General features: G+C 45.5%; 1 protein-coding gene across 2 annotated transcripts; it reads left to right on the top strand.

The window, feature by feature from the left end:
- The first annotated feature begins 8,483 nt into the window (after positions 1-8,483).
- On the top strand, positions 8,484-15,753 carry LOC125940095 (uncharacterized). 2 transcript variants are annotated; one of them, XM_049655768.1, is made up of 3 exons: positions 8,484-9,056; positions 14,202-14,411; positions 14,698-15,753. In XM_049655768.1, the coding sequence occupies exons 1-3, from the start codon at positions 8,508-8,510 to the stop codon at positions 15,427-15,429; spliced, it is 1,491 nt and encodes a 496-aa protein (XP_049511725.1). In that variant the 5' UTR covers positions 8,484-8,507; the 3' UTR covers positions 15,430-15,753. The 2 variants fall into 2 exon arrangements, with proteins under 2 accessions (XP_049511725.1, XP_049511726.1); XM_049655769.1 differs by lacking the exon at positions 14,202-14,411.
- The last annotated feature ends 3,830 nt before the right edge of the window (positions 15,754-19,583 follow it).

Genomic DNA, 19,583 nt, shown 5'->3' with positions numbered 1-19,583 from the left:
GCGTTGAAGCGAGCGGCAGCAAGAACGTCAATTGGCCCGCTGCAGCAGCCGCTCTTGATCACGCCAGCGCTTTATCGAGTGTCAGCGCTCATCGAGTGAGATGTGTTCATGTTTGCCTGCGCGCGCGTGACATCATGCTTGTTAATTTAATTAGTATGCCTACGTTTAGAAGGCTATGCAGCCTACAAAACTACTATCCTTACTTCGCATAGCTGTCCACTGTTTTGCTATCGCAATCGATTCTTCACCTTTCGGACGGAACTGCGATTTTCCTTTAACGCGAAAGTGTTTTATGCCGGGGTCTACATCAAGATCTGACGTCGGCGCGAACGCGGAAAATATGCTATCTCTTGACAGGAATGGCGTCGCTACCTATGAGCGGTGAAGCGAAGTACTGCATCATGACATTAGGCAGCACGGTGGTAGAATAGGAGAGGGGGCCAAACGAGCGCCGCAAGCGCGTCGCCGAACCTCTCGAGTTTCTACAGTGGTCGCCAGGAGGCGACATAGGTTTTATGGGCTCAAAGACGCGCTTCGCAAGCTTTCGCTGTGCTGTAAAAGGTCGGTTATTGTCGCACATTTTGTGGCTTTAAAACGTTGTTTATGTTTTTAATAGCTTGTAGAGGCTGTCTGCCAGCCTTGCCCACAAGAATGAGGGTATCAGGCCCTATGGAGCTCAAAAATTCCTAATCGGCGCGGTTGTGATAGCAAGGGACGCGCGTATATTTTTCTGGAAGCGTGAAAATTCTTACCGGCGAGTGCACAGTATAAAAAAATGTTTGGTTTTTACGTCATTGTGCGTAGCATTGGGCTTACGGGCGTAGTCGATTTATGATCGCCTGGCTGTAACTAAATTTCACTGTTGCGCAGTCACCAATTTAATTATGGTTCAGCTCCCTTCAGGCGCCGTTAAGGTGCCTGCGCCAGTAGCTTCAGAATTCAGATGGAAAGTGCAAACGTGCACGCGCCTACGAAATGCTGGAGACTGCAAACGACGGGAGTAGACGCCGTTCTATCTAGACAGCGGCACCGCTGCACCTTCGTGTTCGCGGCCGATTTTGGCCGGCCACTCTGAGCAACAACGGACAGAAACGGCGTGAAACACGCAGTAAGTGAAGCCGCGGTGACCGTTGTAGACGCGGCGCAGTGGACTTCACTTGGGATGCACACTGCAGACAGATCGCGCACGCTGAAGCTTCTACAAGGAATATCACGGTGGCTGTGTCGATGAACTTTGATTTTTATATCAGCCGGTCCTCCCAGTGATTTTATCTTTCAGTGACTTGCTTGGAAACTGACGATGTCTCGACCCAACAATTTACAGCGAAGCTGTATACCAGCCAAGGAAGTTTTCGTGTCGTTGGCGTAAGCAAAAAGCGCCAGGCTAAAAATTGAATACAAACACCATATCTACTTTAAAATCAGGCATACAGCATACAGCTCAGCAGTAGTTTTCAAAAGAAAAACGACAAAACAAGCATCACAACCACGTGATGGATGATAAGGCGCGTGTGAATAATGGGAACACCCTCCGACACGTTCTGGTAAAGATTAGCTTTACAGCTGCTTCGCAAGGGGTTGACGTCATTCATAACCCTCGTGAAGCCAGTGTCTCTGGTTTCACTCTTTGTAGAGCCACGCGTGTGAATTCAACTGACGTCACAATGGGTAATCGTTGTGGGTGTCGTTGTGGGTGTAGTTACATCGTTCATTCTCCAGCATGTGTTTCCCGGTAAAGATTACGGTTGCGTAAGCTACTCCAAGTGGAAAAGTACCCAACAGCATAGAAATCAGGTAGTGACGTCACCACGATCTAGCAACTCATTCAGTTCATTCCAGGCCAGCATGGGTAGACCACGGAAAGGACGCCAGAAGAACAGCGTGAATATATTGTCATTGTGAAATAATAAAGTGTGTGGTTAAGTACATTTCACTGGTCTCTGGTTTCACTCTTTGTAGAGCCACGTGTGTGAAATCAAGTGACGTCCTAATGGGGAATGGTTTTAGGTGTCGTTAGCTGCTTCGCTGTCCAACCACCTGCACAGCGTGGATTGCAGCCACAGTTCTTCATTCATGATTTTTAACACTAATATATATATATATATATATATATATATATATATATATATATATATAAATTAAATTATGGGGTTTTACGTGCCAAAACCAGTTCTGATTATGAGGCACGCCGTAGTGGGGGACTCCGGAAATTTGGACCACCGGGGGTTCTTTAACGTGCACCTAAATCTAAGTACACGGGTGTTTTCGCATTTCGCCCCCATCGAAATGCGGCCGCCGTGGCCGGATATATATATATATATATAGGAAAGTCAGAAGCACAACTTCGCGGTTATCTTAGGTTTAATATTTTCCCAACAGTTTCGGTCGGTGGACCGACCTTTTTCAAGGGATACAGGAAAATCTTGCAACAGTCTTTTTATATCTTCAGGCAGAGAAAGAAGGCGCCAAAAAAAGGTGAGAAAGGAGAGATAGAGAGATATACGACAAAGTTGAACATGCAAACATGCAAACATGCTTTTTTTTCTTTCTTTCTTTCTTTTCTTTTCTTTTTTTTTTCTTTTTTTTTTCTTTTTTTCATGCTCAACTTAACATGACAGGCGTGTCCGCCAATTGTGCATGTGTAAGACGCTTACCAGCGACCTTGCCCTAAGCTTCGTCTGGCACGACCAGGTCTTGGTGTCTTTCCTTTAACTCTCTCTCTCTCTCTCCTTTTTTTTTTAACATGACAGGCGTGTCCATCAATTGTGCATGTGAAACACGCTTAACAGCGACCTTGCCCTTTGCTTTGTCAGGCAGGACCAGGTCTTGGTGTCTTACCTTTAACTCTCCCGCCCTCCTTTTTTTTTTTTTTTTTGCATGTTCAACTAAACATGACAGGCGTGTCCGTCAATTGTGCATGTGAAACACGCTTAACAGCGACCTTGCCCTCTGCTTTGTCTGGCACGACCAGGTCTTGGGGTCTTTCCTTTAACTCTCCATTCTCTTTTTTTTTTTTTTTTTTGCATGTTCAACTTTGTCGTATATCTCTCTATCTCTCCTTTCTCACCTTTTTTTGGCGCCTTCTTTCTCTGCCTGAAGATATAAAAAGACTGTTGCAAGATTTTCCTGTATCCCTTGAAAAAGGTCGGTCCACCGACCGAAACTGTTGGGAAAATATTAAACCTAAGATAACCGCGAAGTTGTGCTTCTGACTTTCCTAAATACGCTTGGCCCATTGAAAAATCCAGTTACTATATATATATATATATATATATATATATATATATATATATATATATATATAGGTTAACACGCCAAGATAAGTTTTGGTAAGAATGCGGTTTCTGCATTATCGTATATGCTTATAAAGAAGTGCTTATTAATATTGTAATGAGTAGGCACAAACAAATGTACTCGGTATAAAACAGATATTCGTTTCAAGCGTGATTCATTTGGCAATCACGCATGAGTCACCCCACAGTTCTCAGAAGCAATCTGCATCCGGCAAAATAATGAAATAAAACCCTCAAACAAACAAACAATAAACGACACGTCTGAACTCACGCTGCATGCGTAAATCTGCGCGAAAAGTCCGTTTTAAGCGACGGTAACTATTCAGTGGTAATGAAGACCTCCCTGGTGTACGGCACTATGACGCGACACCCTTTCTCAAAAGTCGGAGACGTAAAAATACAGTTTGAATGATCGCGACGCTCACATCAACGCGAACTAAGCCGCGAAAACACAGCGCAGGGAGCAAGGACTCTGTCCCCGCCGCATATGGCTTTCAAGATACAGCCGCCCAGGCGGGAGCGTGCGGCGTAGTACGTGGCCTACCCACTCCCTACCCTCCCCCGGGAGTCTTGCGGGGCCTTGCCACCCGGCGGGCGCCAGCGGTCACTAGGGCTTCGTGGAGTAAAACCCTTCCCCCACCATCATGCCTACTCACCCTCCGGAGCGTTGCGCGCGACTGGAAGACGACGCGCTTCCTTCCCGCTTCCCGCCCTTGCATGCGCGAGATTCAGCCGCGATCGCCGGCTCACCCTCGTGCGCATTCACTCGCACATAGAGCATACGGCGCGCGGCGACGATTTTATCGCCCGTGGACTTTATACCGAACCTCACGGCAACTGCGACGGCAGAAATGCGCCTGGAGTGTCCATATAATTCCTATCACAATAAAATATGAACGGGATTAACTTGTCTCGAGTTGCGAATCAGATTGAATCGGTTCGGTTAACGAGACACCACCGCTCCATGTGCACAGCCCCCCCCCCTTTCGCATACCTTCACCGGAAGCTTAAGTAACAGGAGCCTGCCCTGGCTGCCAGCGTGAGAGCAGAGAGGCGATGAAGCCGTTGAAGCGTCGCCGGGGGAATCAAGCAAGCCTTACTTGCTGGATCGTCTGAAGCAATGATCTAGAGAAAACAGGTATTTTACGTTAACGTCGACTTATTAAACGATTTCCTCGCCCTAACATGGCCACGAGGTTATCTTCCGAGGTAAAATAATGACGCAAACAGCGATGCCAAGCGAAAATAGCGTAGGTGTCTGCTCACGTTTGTCGAAAAGATTCATTCTATCATTGAACGCTCCCATGCTGTAGGCCGACGGTTTCAAAGCCGCGGACGGCACTGTCTTACAAGGTGCCTATTCTCCATCCGTCCGATAGTTGGGCTTCTGCTGCGACAGGTGGTGTGGCTCTTGCCGGCAAGCTTCAGCTGTCAGGTGCGTAATGTATATATATATATATATATATATATATATCGAATATCGGCTGACCAGTACCTTTTTACAAAAAAAAAACGTTAACACTGCACAGGACACACTTTTATTGACAGTAAATTTGGCCGTTAAATCGGGCTAGGCAATGCTCCAAGCTGCATCCTCGCCGGAACTGCGCAGAAGTCGTCCTCGTCGCATACTTCGTACGCACTTCTTCGAACCCCAAACGACGTCGCCCTCGGTGCCATCGAATTTTCTGGACATGCAGCATTTCTTAAAGCCAGTCTGAATGTTTCCATAAATGCTAGCTCCAGACTGGCTTTACGGCGGCGTGACGAGGTATATTCCGTTAGCTCAATATTTTTGCTAGCTTTGTTCAGGAATATAGACCGAGATTCTTTGCTAAAAAATAGGTCGATTGCTTATTTTAGGTAACATTTCCGAAAATGAAAGAAGGTCGCGACCCATATATTCGAATAAATACGGTAGTACGTTTCTTCCTCCATGGCGTCGAGTTTGATGCCAGTCTCCGTGTGTGCAACCTTACCCCGTAAATCCCGTGTCATTGGCACCGTTCAAGGCCAGCGCTTTTTGTTTTGTGTTGGCTGGCGGCGACGGCGTGGTATCGTGCGCCGTTGTTCCTGAGAACTCGAATAACGTTGTGCCGAGATACGAAACTGGCGAAGCGGCCTATAATTGGCTGTGACCGGCGTGTGCGTTCTTGTGGCTCATACCTCGGATGATAGCTTCGCTTTCAGCGTCGTACTCTCCTTACCGTGAATGCGGCGTCATTCTGAGCTTGGAGGGCTCGATTAACCTCGATCCCAGAAAGGCCAGAATCTCCCAAGTTCTCGCCGGCCTCACTGCTGTCAACAGAGGCGACGCGTGTCGGTACGCAGGAGTTCGCTTTATCTGTTTAAAACGTTAAGTGCTAAGGACGACGCATCCGGTAGCATTCGGTAGTGGACGCCGCGCTGGTACCCCGCCTAAGCCATTGTTGAAAAACGGTAAGTCACTGCTCCTGTTGCTGTAAGGTGCAACGCAAGATCATGATCGGTCGCCTGCTAGCTGACCCCACGCGCCGAAGGGCGACCCAATCTTTCGTGTCTTCATGCGCGTTGTCCTCCCGCTTACCTATTGTTATTGTCGTGAACCATTTCAAAGCGAGCGGCACTACGAAGTGTTTTCTCCCCGCTGCCGGTACTCTTCAAAACTCAAGCGCTGTAACACTCACCGAGTGCTTGTGGTCATAGTGTGGTTTGTTTGTATTCGTGTGTGCACGCGTAACACAATTCTTGTCCATTTGTTTTGTAGGCGAATGTTCAGTGTTATTTATGCAGCCGTTAAAACAACGAACCTTCGTGCAATAGCCTAGTACTGGTGTATCACTCTAAATTATTTGCGGTTCAGGCGAAATCGCGACATTTGTGTCCCTTGTTGTGCTTTAAGAATAGGAAAAACGTTTTTTTTTCTTTCTTTTTTTCTTTTTTCCTTTTTTTTTTGCCATGAAAGTGCCACTTCTAAACCATACAGGCCCTGCGACTAGCTTCTTCGAGTAGCAAATGCGGCCACCGGTGGTATTGCTACTATGCTTACTATAGTGAACTAGAAAATCTTCTGGTGGCGCGACCGCTTCCGCTGGAGAGGGCCTCGAGGGGAAGAAAGATGCGGCGGCGCTGTAGTCGACCGCACTTGAAAGTGCGTGAGCTTTCGGGCCGTCGCGCTGTTAGGACAACCTCTTCGTCCGGCGTTTTCGGCAGGGTGAAGTTTGCTGCCACGAAGTAATGCAAGACTAGCAAGGGACAAAAGTTTTTGCTTCCGGTTCTTATTCTTTGCAGCTTCGTTATGCATATAGAAAGATTCAAATAGTGTCACTTTTGCGTGTTGCAGTTGTGGAATCGTCTGGTATATAGAGACATAGCCGCAATACTTCACATATCGCAGTGGTAATTTTGTAGTTTGCCAGGCTTATTATCGACACTGTTTTTTCTACGAACGTGCAAAGCATAAAATGAGTATTTGCGAACGCTTACCGCGATTTTCGCGAGCGACTGAGGTGGATAGTCGACTGCAATATGCAGGGTATCCGAACTATCATGCACCAAAATTTAAAAATATGGAAATGCCACGTAGCTCGACAGAACCAATGTAATGTTGTTTGCCGTCGTTTGGAGATACCCAGATTATTTTTTTCCATTCCGCCTAATTAGATGCCTCAAAATAAATGCCTAATAATGCCTCAAAATAAAATGCGGCTTGAAGTGCTGTTCACAAACAGCACGACCAGGGTCCAGCGGCTTGTCAAGCCTTTGGGGATTTCGCTGCCAAACAAGCCTTTGTTGTCCATCTTTCGGAGCCTTAAAAAGCGATAACTTGCACTCCTCGGCTGTTCTTGCATAGTTAGTTGCGCAGCCTGGCGCGTAACAGTGGTTTAACCGACGCTTGGGCGGCATCATAAACACTGACGCAGGAAAAGGCGCGAAAGAAGCGACCTTCCGCGACGACGACATCGAAAAACAACGTGCAGAGGCAGGAGCGGCGCACACTCGCTTCAAGTGCGGGCGACGACAGCGCCGCCGCTACTTTCTTCCAAAGCTGTACGCGACGACCCAACCACATAAGCTGCTCCTCTGCGGACGATACGCTTCGCATCTTTGTTGCTCCTTCTTCTTGGACAAGATAACTTTTCATTCGTAAAGCAGCACTTCTAATCGTCGACAGCATCAGGTAACGTGAGTTTTTTTGAAAGATCGTTCGTTTCTGTATAGGTAGCACATCGAGTAACGGGCAACTGGGGATTACACGAAGAGGTTTTGCTTAAATAGAACAAGTACTTGGAAAAATAAAAGGGTGGCGAGCAAACTAATGCAACAAAAATAAATGTACGAGTAAATAAATGTACAATAAATATGCAATAAATGTTGGGTGGATGACTTTCATAACAAAGATGACGGCGCATGCAAATGATCCTGAAATTTAACCTTGAAAGCGTTTACTAGAGAAATGCAGCAGAAAATATCCCTACACAACACGGCAGCACGACCAGATGAAATCCCAGTACAGCTAATCAAACAGCAGGGCCCAAAGAGCAAGGCACTGCTGACTAGTTGCCATAGAGCAAGTTATTAAAGCAAAGAAAATTCTCATTGGTTGGCGTGAAAGTAGGGTGAGCCTTAACTGTAAGGGCAAAGATGACACGGCCTCGTACAGGCCAGTTAAGGTAACGTCGGTTATATGTAGAATGGCAATGCAAGGCATAAAATTTGAGCTGTCCAAGTGGGTGAAGAAAAGCGATATATTGGGGCAACTACAAAACGGGTTGCGACCAGACAGACGGTTAGAGGATAATATATTTGTAATAGCGTAATGTAACGTAATGTAATAGCATCTGCGTTTAGCCAATGAAATGCAGCTTTTACCATAGCCAACATGAGGAAATGATGGAGATAGTTTCTTTTTCTTTGTTTTGCATACATGGAGACGCAGCGTTTGGCATCTAACCACGGTATTTAAATTTAGAGATTTGTTTTTTACGTTCATACTATAACAGTAGACAATACAAACCACGTTGAAGAGCGATTATGTTTCATAGCTGTATTCGGGTCACAGGAGGATATATATATATATATATATCAACAACGCTCACTACAATAGTCCCGTAAAAATTGTGTGCAAGGTGCAGCGGCTATGAAATGTGGGAAGGGAAGGTGTCTCCTTTGTGAAAATTGACGTCTTTTCATCTTTTGGCTTACAGGAATTACAGTGTGCACGTATACCTTGCTATGGAGCTGGTCAAGGAGCTCGGAGATCCCATTGAATTAGTCCTCGCCGAAGATCACGTCGTTCTGAAACTGGACACTGCTTGGCCGAGGGACGTGCCGGTACCAGAAGGACTCTCCCTCGCCGACGACAACCGCCTCCTCCTGGTCGCGAACCAGAGATCTTTGATTTCCACAGCGAAGAACGGGTTGCCACGCGAGGCGAGGATCTTGAAGGCCCTGTTCTGCGGTTGCGTGTCCTTTGATTCCTGCGACCGCTACGCCAGTGCTGCCAGCGAGCTGCTCCGAGGCACCCAGGAGATATATATCGTCCACAACAAGGACAAGGTGTACAAGCTTGTGCGCATGTTCCCGAACGTCAGGGTGCTGGCTCTACTGCACGACTGTTGCGAGCACGAATTGGAATTGGATGAACTGACCAGGGACCGTTCCGCAGCGCTGGTGGAGCACAGTCAACTGAGGCAGCTGGTGGGAAGTGTGGGCAGCCTACGCGAAGGCTGCCTTCTCATAAGTCGCGAGACGACGCTTGCGCTCTTGCGCACTTGCCCTGACGTAAGTAACGCCGTCACAAACGGAGTTTAATTTTCCCAAAGATAGGCTTAAAGGGACACTAAGGAGAAACGCGGGATAAGTTTAGAGTGTTAAAGTATTCTCGAGAAACTCCACTTTCGTTTATTTCACGGCAACGTGTTCATTATTAGAATAGAAAATTATGGTCAAAGTTTTACTTAGTTTTTTTAATCTGGCACCAAACTCCCGGGCCGGTACCTCAGTGTGATGGCACGATTGCAAACCGTCGGCGGCGTTTCAGTCGTTGTGCTTCAGCAAAATTTTTCGAAGCATCCGAAATTCAGTCTGTGGCTCTCTTAAGGTGTGAGGCCAAGTGAAAATTGTAATTTTTTTTCAAAATGTCAATTTTTTGTTTTCTGCTTTGTTAGATGAGGAATTTATTCTACATCATTTTGCTGAAAAAAGTATCTTCCTATGCAGTTTCTTTCAAAAGATACATAAAAAAATGTAAACCCACCCGGCGTCTACGAAACCGAAACTGAAAGTGCCAGTTTTCTGTGGAACAGAAAAAATGCCCTGGTTTCCAGTTATTTGCTGGTTATTTAAGAATCGTATCACGTAAAAAGTGTAGCAATGCCATAATAGCATTTTCAACATTTTATTTATGAATTAAAATAATAAACACCTCACCAGGTGGACGTGCAATCTTTTGCACGTGTTGTTTACGTTATGGAGGCTGCACGCGCGCTAAAGGAGAACCGGATCGTGTGATGGATGTGTTTACTCTCTGTCGCTTACTTTTTCTTACTGGCAGCCACACAATGGGGAAGTTTAGAGCGCAAAGACGCACAAAATTAAAGTTTGTTGGCAATCAGTACAAGGCGACGAACCTGGAGACGTACAGCAAATACCTGTAATACTGAAAAGCAGGCTAGAAAAAAAAGGAAGCCGAGGTGCAACACGAGCAAAATCAGACAAGGGCAAGACCCAAGACAAAACTGGCTACAAATATATGGGTCTTTAGCTCTCCTGGTCATCTTATGTAAGCGCTACGCTTTGCAATCTTTTTGTTGATTTTCTCAGAACTGATCTTTTTACGATTTCTTCAAACGCAAACATTCATAACTTTTTCCCTAATAAAGATTTTTTTGTGAAACTTGGCACAATTCTTTCTCACGTTATTGGGTGTGCAATGAACCTCAGCAAGTAAAATCGTGCCCCAAGTTTTGATATGGAGGCCGTTTACACCAAGGCGCACCCATTGGAAGCACACATGTTTTTGGGTTATTTCATCACTATGCTTCGATAATTGATCTGATCTCAATAATTTTGGTTCATTGCACATATCAAAGCCTCTCCTATATCACTGCAAAAAATTGTGTTTCTTTATCGAGTTAAATTAGAGTTATGACTGTTGGCGTGAGACCCACATTTAATCAAATTTTTCAAATAATAAAAATATTGAAAAAATAATGCAAACTTTAAAACGCTCACATGGGCCTAAAAAAGTGTGCTGTATGATGTAGACCAATAATTTGTATTGTTTATCCTTTTTTAAACTTTTTTCCCCAGCACTTGGCCTCATACCTTAAAGACATTGTGGTCCATTCTTACCGATAAAATTTAAGCATGCCCGAACTGACGGCATCAAAGTCCATGTCGTCTGGTCGTGCTGGTGCGGGGATTTCTAGGCGGCATTGCCACTCATATTTATTTTTTACTTCATTTCTGGTTCTTCAAACTTCCTCTCGTAGATAGAGTAGCTTCTTTAGTTTTGTGGAAGGTAATTTAATTACGCAGCACAAATCACTTTTCTCTTCATTGTCGCTTTACTACTTGTATTTAATTGTTCACACCTGGCAAACTAAAAAAAAGGGATTTCGTGATTAGCACGATAGAACAGCGCAGACGGCACGAGAAGACGTAACACATGCAATGACTGTAAGCTTTTCTGAACATACGTACTCAATATCAATGTGTTCTGTATTAACGGGATAGCGTTATGGGCCCCGTGTCGCAGCAAATCCGGCGTCGGCGTTGGCGTGGTTCTCGGCGTCCGTGGCAGAAAAAATCATCCCCAACCGGGGACCCCGACCGCCCAGGCCCTCCACGTGGCGCAGGGTTTTGGTGAAAAAAAATTTAATTTCTCACAGTGAAGTCCACCAGAAAAATGATAAAGTACGACTTACCACAACCTACAGACATGCTGGCATCGGATTGTAATTTGAATGTACGAGAAAACATAATTCTGTTACGCGGAAGCTCAAACGCAAACCCCTTTTCCAGCATTTCCACCATAGCAACACGGCGCGCTCGGGTAATTTACTTCCGAAAATGCTATCCAGATGGCGCTCGCATCTTCGGCAGGTCAAATTGGGACTTCACCTGCCTAATGCGTTTTGGATAGGCGCGCGCGTGGGGCAATAGCAAACAATTGATAAAAAAATCACAGCATATCCGCGAGGTGAATGATGATGATGGGGCGAAGCTCCGGAGGGATCATCGGTAAACCGTGAATACTCCGAGTAATTCGCCCAGTATATGATCAAGTAAACACATGAGAAACAGTGTGTGTATATATACAATACGTTTTATTTTCTTAGACGCTTCTTCTTAGATGCTTGGTTTGCGGAGTCCCTTCATTACCACGGCTTTGTGGTCCGTGAAATGAAGGGATAACGGTTGGATAACGCCGCTGCTTCGCGTTTGCGAACGCCTGAGTCTTCGCGCCGCAGCCGTGCCGCTTCTGCCTCTCGTTCTCGCACTACGGGGTCTTCGCGCCGCCGCCGCGCTGCCTGTCGTGAGGCCGCGGCCTCGCGGGCTCTCACCGCGGGATTCTGCCTGCGAGCGCGCGCCGCCGCCGCCTTCCGTGCTCTCCGCTCCGCAGCCTTGTCTTACATCCGGCGGCTCCGAGCGAAAGAGAAAGCGCGCCAAGAGCGAGCACCTTTTATTATAACACCCTCTAGCGGTAACCCGTCGCACTGCATTGTAGCGCGCCGCCGCCGCCTTCCGCGCTCTCCGCTCCGCAGCCTTGTCTTCCATCCGGGACTCCGAGTGAAAGTGAAAGCGCGCCAAGAGCGAGCACCTTTTATTATAACACCCCTAGCGGTAACCCGTCGCACTACATTGTAGGTTTTCTCATCAACTATACGAAAAACAAGCGCCATCTAGTGACATTATATATACTTATATATAAAAAAGATCGACACTTACGCCATCTAGTGAACACTTCATAAAACTACAGGTGGCTACATACTACATCGGAGGAAGGACAGACCCACGCCCTAAGGAGCTTCGCACCTAATAATAATAAAAAAAGGTGCTAGGGCCTTTACGTTTTAATATAAGACGACTTATATTTCCTCTGGAAAAGAGTCTTCCCAGCAATGCATATCTAATTTAAAGTGAAGCCTACTTTAAGGGAATCGGTGTAAGCTTGGTCTTTGTAAGCTCGCTTTCCCACATTCAGTGTTGCGGTGAAGCCCACTGAAACAAAAAAGGCGCACTTTCGCCCGAAAGGCGAAGCATGAATTGCGATAGCAAATTTTCTAGTACAGTATACGGAGCAAGGATAGTAGTTTTATGGGCTGCATAAACTTGGACATATTCGCTTACAAACTGAATTAACAAGCATGGTGTCAGCGCGCTCAAGCAAACATAAATAGATAACACTCGATGACCGCAGACAAGCACTGTCAAAACGCTGCCGTGAGCAAGCGCGACAGGAGCAGTGACCAAAGGTTCGTGTGGTCTATCGTTTCAACGGAAACTGAGCGGCGAAAGCACAGCGCATAAAAGGTCAGAGCCGTGTGGAGATCGCTTTCAAGATACGGTGCGCGCGACAGCCATCAGCCGCGCAAAGTACAAGTACTCAGTCCCTGGCAGAGAAGAAGCCGCGCACCCTCCCTCCCGCGCTGCCTTCCCGCAGGGAGAAAAAAAAGCACCGGCACGATCAGAGCGACGAGAAACTTGCTCGCCGGCCCCGCCCCGACGGCAGCGCAAACTCGTGACGTAGCATTTTCTCGGTTGTTTACAATCCTTATTTGCTTGATGTCAATGTCCTGAGTTGTTGCGCTTAGCGGTTGACTGCGCGCACATACATTAAAGTTGATTTACATACGTTCTAAGCTATATTCGCCGCTGATATTTTTGTAGACGTTGTGTGTGTCCACATAAATCGATCGCGAAAGTTATCTCGACTTCAAAATTTTGTTTCAGCACTCCTTTAGGGGGTATGAGCTATTCATTGTCATACGTGATTTAATTTTGAAGCATTGTAATATTGAACAATCGCAAGTGGTAATGCGACAACGGTGGACTGCGGCATACAGGTCAGGGACGTCGTTTTCTCCGTCGCAGCCGAACGTGTGCGTAACCTAATTAAGAAACACAAAGACGTAACCAATAATTGAGAAACAGTTTTTTTGTACCGTCGGGATTAACCCAGTAATAAACACCGGGGCCGCACGTTTCAGCTTCGCTGGTTAGTACGGCTACGGCACGTTATTACGGCTAATACGGTTAGTACGGCACGTTTCAGCTTCGAAGCTCAGTACGGAGTGCTTGGGCGTCGATTTTTTTCTTAAAGCCTTTGAAATCTGCCTGCATGACATCTCTACAGTTTAATACTCAGCTCTGGCGGACATAATTTACAACAAAACCTAAAGCAATCAATAAATAAACTATTACATTAATGAACTTTCTAGTCACGATCTTCAGGTCACATGTTTATATGAAAAAGTTGAAGACTATCGTCAAGAAAATCGTGTTCCGTGTTAGAATATGGTCATGGAGATCAAAATAGCTGTAATAAATTTATTTGTTCAACTTACCTGATTCAAGACTCGGAACCGGGAAGTGCCTCTCGTGGTGGGCGGCGAGAATTGAACGTTCACTATACTTCTCGATAAAGCAGTCCGTCTCTCGCCACTGCCGCTAAAGTGGCTGTACGTTGCATCGGCAACTGCAGCTGTCTGTTAGAGTAAAATAAAAAGTGCCAATGAAAGAAAACGAATTTTTTTTGGTTGAAGAAAGCTAGGTCGATCTACAATGTCGGGAAGTTTATGGGCATGGAGTAAGTTCAGCTGACACTGAATAGAGACCTCAGGTGACATCCGACAGAGGCCCTTCGCCCTGAAGTGAACTCATAAAGGCTGGTGATTCTCATCATGATTATTACGTTTACAGGTGTGCCGTATTGACTCCCCGTGGGTCCTGAATTGCTTCAAGGGGCCGCGCGGCTTGCCCACCTCGATGGAGGGTCCGAGTGCAAAGAGTTTCATCCACCTCTGGCTAGGCGCTCGGGGCCGAACGTCCAGCGGAGTGCAAAAACTCGTAGCAACGGCAGCTGACGTGGCACGTGCTGCAAAAATGTTTCCCTTCATCGAAATCTTGCAGGTAAAATGATTATGACAAAAAAAGATAAAAGCATCCCGAAGAAGCAACTTAAAGACACTAGACACGTCGCTGTGTCTTGAATCTTTAAATGAGAATACATGACAGTGTTGTGTCCTTAAGCGGCTGTCCCATCTTTGCGCGGCCTCCTCGCCTGATAAGCAATCGGGACCGTGCAGCAGTAAAACCTCGATTCTTTTAATAACTGTTTATGGAAAAAGTCGTGTAATAAACTTTTCTTTTTTTTATTATTGGATAACCAAAGTATTAACATGCTCAAAATTTACAGGTGGTTGTGGACTCGCTGGAAGCGCTTGCCAAGGTGTCGGCGTTTCGTAACCTCCGCCGCCTCCTGCTGGGATTTCCTCCATCTGCTGGCTTCCCTGATGTGGATTCAGCACTGAAGCAACTGCTTACCGTGTGGCCGGGGCTCGAAGAGCTGGCGCTAGAGAATTGCAGTGGTGTGACGCTCTCCACAGTCGCGGGTCTCTGTCCGAAAATCAAGGTCTTGAAGCTCTATGATTGCAATGGATCCTTAAAGGAGAGTCCTCTGGACGCCGATGCCTTTCCTAACCTAGAATGCGTCGAGATTAGTATGCATCTCCTGAAGTTCGTCTTCTACTCATTCTTGTCTGCCACCCGCCAAACGCTTCACACTGCGTGCTTCGCCGATGACGGGATTTGCTTGGAGTTTCTGCAATACTGCATTCAATACGGCCGACGCCTGCCATTTACGCGCCTCGAGCACCTGACTTTGGTCACAGAACTGTCATTGCATGCGTTGGAACTTGAGCCAAAGGAGCTGCACGACGTATTGAAAGCCCTGCCTGCACTCCGACATCTCGAGACGGACAGTTATGACCTGCGAATGTTCTTTGAGAACTACTGCGTTCCACATGGTCGCTTGTCCTTGTCCTGGATCAGATGCGTCTACTGCCACGTCCACAATGTAGACTGGCCTGGGAGATGTCAGCAAGCGGTGGCCGCCTCTCTCAGAGCCAGTTCTGTTCCGCGCACCTAAGGAATACTGGAGATGCAGCGTTTTCAAAATGCGGGTATGATGAACATCGGCGGATGTCTGTTTCCCACAGTAGTCGCAACATTCCCCATCTGTCCCTTATTCCAATAGAGATCCGGCTCTACTATAATGATGTATGCCTGCCGGATGTTCTCACAAGACCAACAGGAGCTGTGCAACAGTGTCTCACCAGGCAACACTGTCCCGATTCAGTACATGATTTATCCTTGGCGCAAAGTGCTTGTTGACCGGGCATTTGGACTTCTTTCAGTGGTCCGACTACTTCATGCTGAAGAATGGATTTATTTTTAAACCATACGAAATACTTTATTTCTGTAACGTACAGAAACTCATGGTGGAGCTAGAGACCAAGGAACCTAACAAAAACTTAGCGCAGGAGTATAAGCAGTTTGCAATGCAAGACAATAAATGTCATGTATAGCAACAAGATGCAAAGAGCGTCAATGAAAACGAAAAACGAAACTCCTACACAAACATTGACCGACGCTCTAACAGAATAAAAGTTTATATCGCCACTGATCAGTGGCGATATAAACTTTTATTCTTGTTTGTTTTTGTAAATCGATTTACAAAAACAAAATGCACAAACAATAAAAATAAAACAAACATGCGAGTAAAAATGTTCAGATGTTCATCCACAACTTCTAACGCGTAACAAAATTTAAGGGGACAAAATATCGACATCCACTCGGCTCGCAGCACGAATCTACTAAGAAACCTCATATGGATTTCTCAGAAAGTGAGCTTCGAATGGATGGATGGATGGAAAAGTTTTATTGAGTAAGCTTCTAAATTAGCGCGAAATTTCTCTTACTCTGCGATTTCGAACCCGGGACGAACGCCTTTCTGTGGAGGTCGCTCAACCATCTGAGCCAACCAGGAGGCCTGCCGAGCGAATTCGAATTCATCGACAACTCTAAGCACCAGGACACTAAATATGGCAAATCATTTCTCCGGAATCCCGCACGATGTAGGAGAGTTCGTGAAAGAGAGAAAAATTAGCATCAACCGTCTTGTAGCAGGAAACTATGCCGTCATGCTCGTCATGCATCAACAATACTGAATGTAGTACAGATGCAGATAGCAAAGAAAGGTCATGTTCGGTGTACAAGGCATCACGATTAACTTTCACATAAAGTAACTCTGGAGCATGACTTAAGTTGTTGATAGCTAGAAGAAACCTAACAAGCTCGCCCAATCGATTTAACGTATTGACTCTTCATCAGAGACCAGAGGTGTCTCACAGATAGTTTTTGCCATCGGTACGTGATCACGCAGGTTACGTAAACCATACCGTTTGGTGGCGCGCTCAGCTGCAGATTTATTTCTTCATTTTTGTATATAAATTACAAGCTTGTCTTCATAACCCTGTACGTAAAGTTTACAAGTGAATTCTGAGAAATTAATCTTTTAAATGATATGAACAGTGCAAAAGCAGCTGTGAATAACTCGAATGAGGCTAGCTCTAATGAATCAATGGAAATGAACAGGGGCACATTATAGCTAAGAAAAAAAATGTGCTTTAAAGACTGTGTATGCAGCTCGAGTCAAGCTTTAGATTCTCACGATACAGGGCACGGCGCCGGGGAACTACGCTGATAAAGAAGGCAGTGCATTCTGAAAAAAAAAATATCATGGAGATGTGTAAACTGGTTCAAATGGTGCAAAGGCCGCTGCTTTAGTAATTCACGGTATCGGAGCTATTAATAATCTCTACTCCTCCAGCGCTAACGGCTTACGGAAATACTGTAGCAAAGGTCAAAATAGTTTCACTATTCTAACATTACACAACCTTTGCAGGACACTTACAATATGAAAACTAATACACGGAATGGCATCACTTCTGCAAAAAGGAAAGTAACAACTTTTTCATGGCGTCTTGAAATATAACATAAAATATAGAAATTTTTCCTCGACGACTAGGCGCATGCAACGTGCTTGCATTTTGAACCACGAAAATTTTAGTTGTAAATAATTATATTTATTTCACTAATATTTCACTGTTCAATATGTTATATCTACATTGTGCCTTTGCATTGAGTTTTCGATTGTGTGCACATGGTTGTGAAAATCATTGTTATAGTGCTTCTTTTTTTAATAATACTCAATCTTGGCACTAACTGAAAAATGTGTGTTTAGTGCTTTCATACCATACCAATCGCATTAGCCGATGACTTTCATTATTGATAAGAGATCAAATGATGTGTCAGATAACTTGTATATATGTTTCAGCTGAATAAAACATTTTCCCTTTAATTATATTTGCAAATACTGAAAAATAGTCTTCCCCTACCACACATTTCCAAAAGTGTTGTACCACTTTGCCTTCGCTTCGTAGGTCAGCTTCTTGGACGGTGGTGGTGTTGTCTGTCTTGTTAATTTTAGATTTCTGGCCTCGGACTATTTGTTGGCGTTTGATTGCATTCTCTTCTCTAAGGACCAGCGCGTAAGTTTTGGCTAAAGTCAATGGACATTATGCAAAAATGTTACTGCGCATGCGCTAGCAAGTATTTTACAGCGACGCTGTATATGGCTAGGTTCTGGCGGACCGCGTCCGCGGACAAAACGACGCGTAGAACAACAATTTTCGGCGGCGGATATATCAGTTTGTGCATAAAGTGCCTTAGCGGAGGTATCAAAAGGAATGTTAGCTTAAATAATATGAGGTAATTATAAAGAGATCTACAACAATCTCATCAAAAATAAGATGGCCCAAATTGGTTAATAGGTATGCAGACTAAACTTAAAATTACCTTCAGCAAGGACTGAGGCTTTTAAAGCTAGCTTTTCTTAGCGACTCGGATACACACTTAACTCCATTACCGAAGTGGAAGGGAAGCCGCGATAGCAGAACGCGTGACGAAGCTGTATATGGCTAGATTCCCACCAAAAGCACGTTCGTCGACAGGATGTGTAGAAAAAAGTCGCGTCGACAAAATTGAATCCACAATAGCCTGCTGCGTGCCTGCGGCGCTACGTGGCTCTGGAGTGAACGACGCAACAATGAAACGTCATTGTGTACCCACCAATGTCTGTGCGTCGTTTTCTTGTGACGTCGACTTCGCTTTAGTGACGTTATCAGCAGTTGTACTTTGGTCTTGCTATGGCCAGAATGCACGTAGTTAGTACTGAAGAAGAAGAACGTGCACGGAAATAGCGCCGGCGTGAGCAACAACGTGAATGGGCGTGAAGGTGACCGGAAGGCGTGTCGTACGAAGGATCCGTAACGTTGGATAGCAGTTCTGTGATCGACGTTATATAACTCAATATATATATATATATATATATATATATATATATATAGTTATCAACACGTACCGCTTCGCTGGTCTTCCATCTTCACATAGTGGAAGGGCTCTGAAATATTTCCAACCAAATAACCTCGACCACAGGCTAGCAGGCACGAACTATTCTTTCCGTTCAGCTCTCGTCCCTGCCTTTGCTTTATTTTGTTTCTCCCTTTCTCTGTGTGAGCCGCGGAGCTTACAATGAGGCGGGAAATTTCCGCACAAATGTTTTGAAAAGCCTATGTAGTGCTCGTGCGCTTTCGCAGCAATGTGCAAGGCCGAAAGCACTTAGAGCGAGAAAAGCACTCTGTGAAAGAGAGTTTTCGATTGGAAAAATTTTTGTAGGAAAGCCAATGTAGAAATCTTTGCAAATTGTCCATTGCTTTTCGGGGAAGAGAATTTAATTGAATAATTCGTTGTGGAGGCCGCGTATGAGCCAGTAGCCTAGCATTACTTCCAGTGGCAGGAAGGACGGGTTCGTCACCGGAGATAGTACACTTGCCACTGTTGACGTCACTGGCTTATAGCCGGTTGTAGCGTCAGTGTTTGGTAGGCAGCAGTGACAAATTTGAAGTTCCAGCTGGTGGCCACCTTTCAAAGAGAGGACACGTAGTTACTTTTGCCGACCAAACAATCCCGTCGTTACAACATGGCACCACGATATTCCGAACTCCAGAATCCGTTACTTTTGCTCACAACACTTCCCAAATAAGCAAATATGGCTACGATAGCCAGACACATGGTGGTACTTAAGCTCGGTGATTTCCTCAAGTTTCTCGATTGTAGCTTCGAATCAGGGTGTTTCGTTGAAGGCTAAAAAATACTTGCTGCCGGTCACCTTACATTGAT

The sequence above is a fragment of the Dermacentor silvarum genome, chromosome 9 (assembly GCF_013339745.2).
Source record: "Dermacentor silvarum isolate Dsil-2018 chromosome 9, BIME_Dsil_1.4, whole genome shotgun sequence".
Classification (NCBI taxonomy): Eukaryota; Metazoa; Arthropoda; class Arachnida; order Ixodida; family Ixodidae; genus Dermacentor; species Dermacentor silvarum.
Note: the sequence above shows the minus strand (reverse complement) of the source record. Positions and strands in the feature narration are given on the sequence as shown.

Excerpts from the sequence above, each read along its gene's own strand:
- LOC125940095 (XM_049655768.1), top strand. The coding sequence starts at position 8,508 with ATGGAGCTGGTCAAGGAGCTCGGAGATCCCATTGAATTAGTCCTCGCC. Across the intron at positions 9,057-14,201 it reads TCTTGCGCACTTGCCCTGAC|GTGTGCCGTATTGACTCCCC; the intron begins GTAAGTAACGCC and ends TTACGTTTACAG. Across the intron at positions 14,412-14,697 it reads CCTTCATCGAAATCTTGCAG|GTGGTTGTGGACTCGCTGGA; the intron begins GTAAAATGATTA and ends CAAAATTTACAG.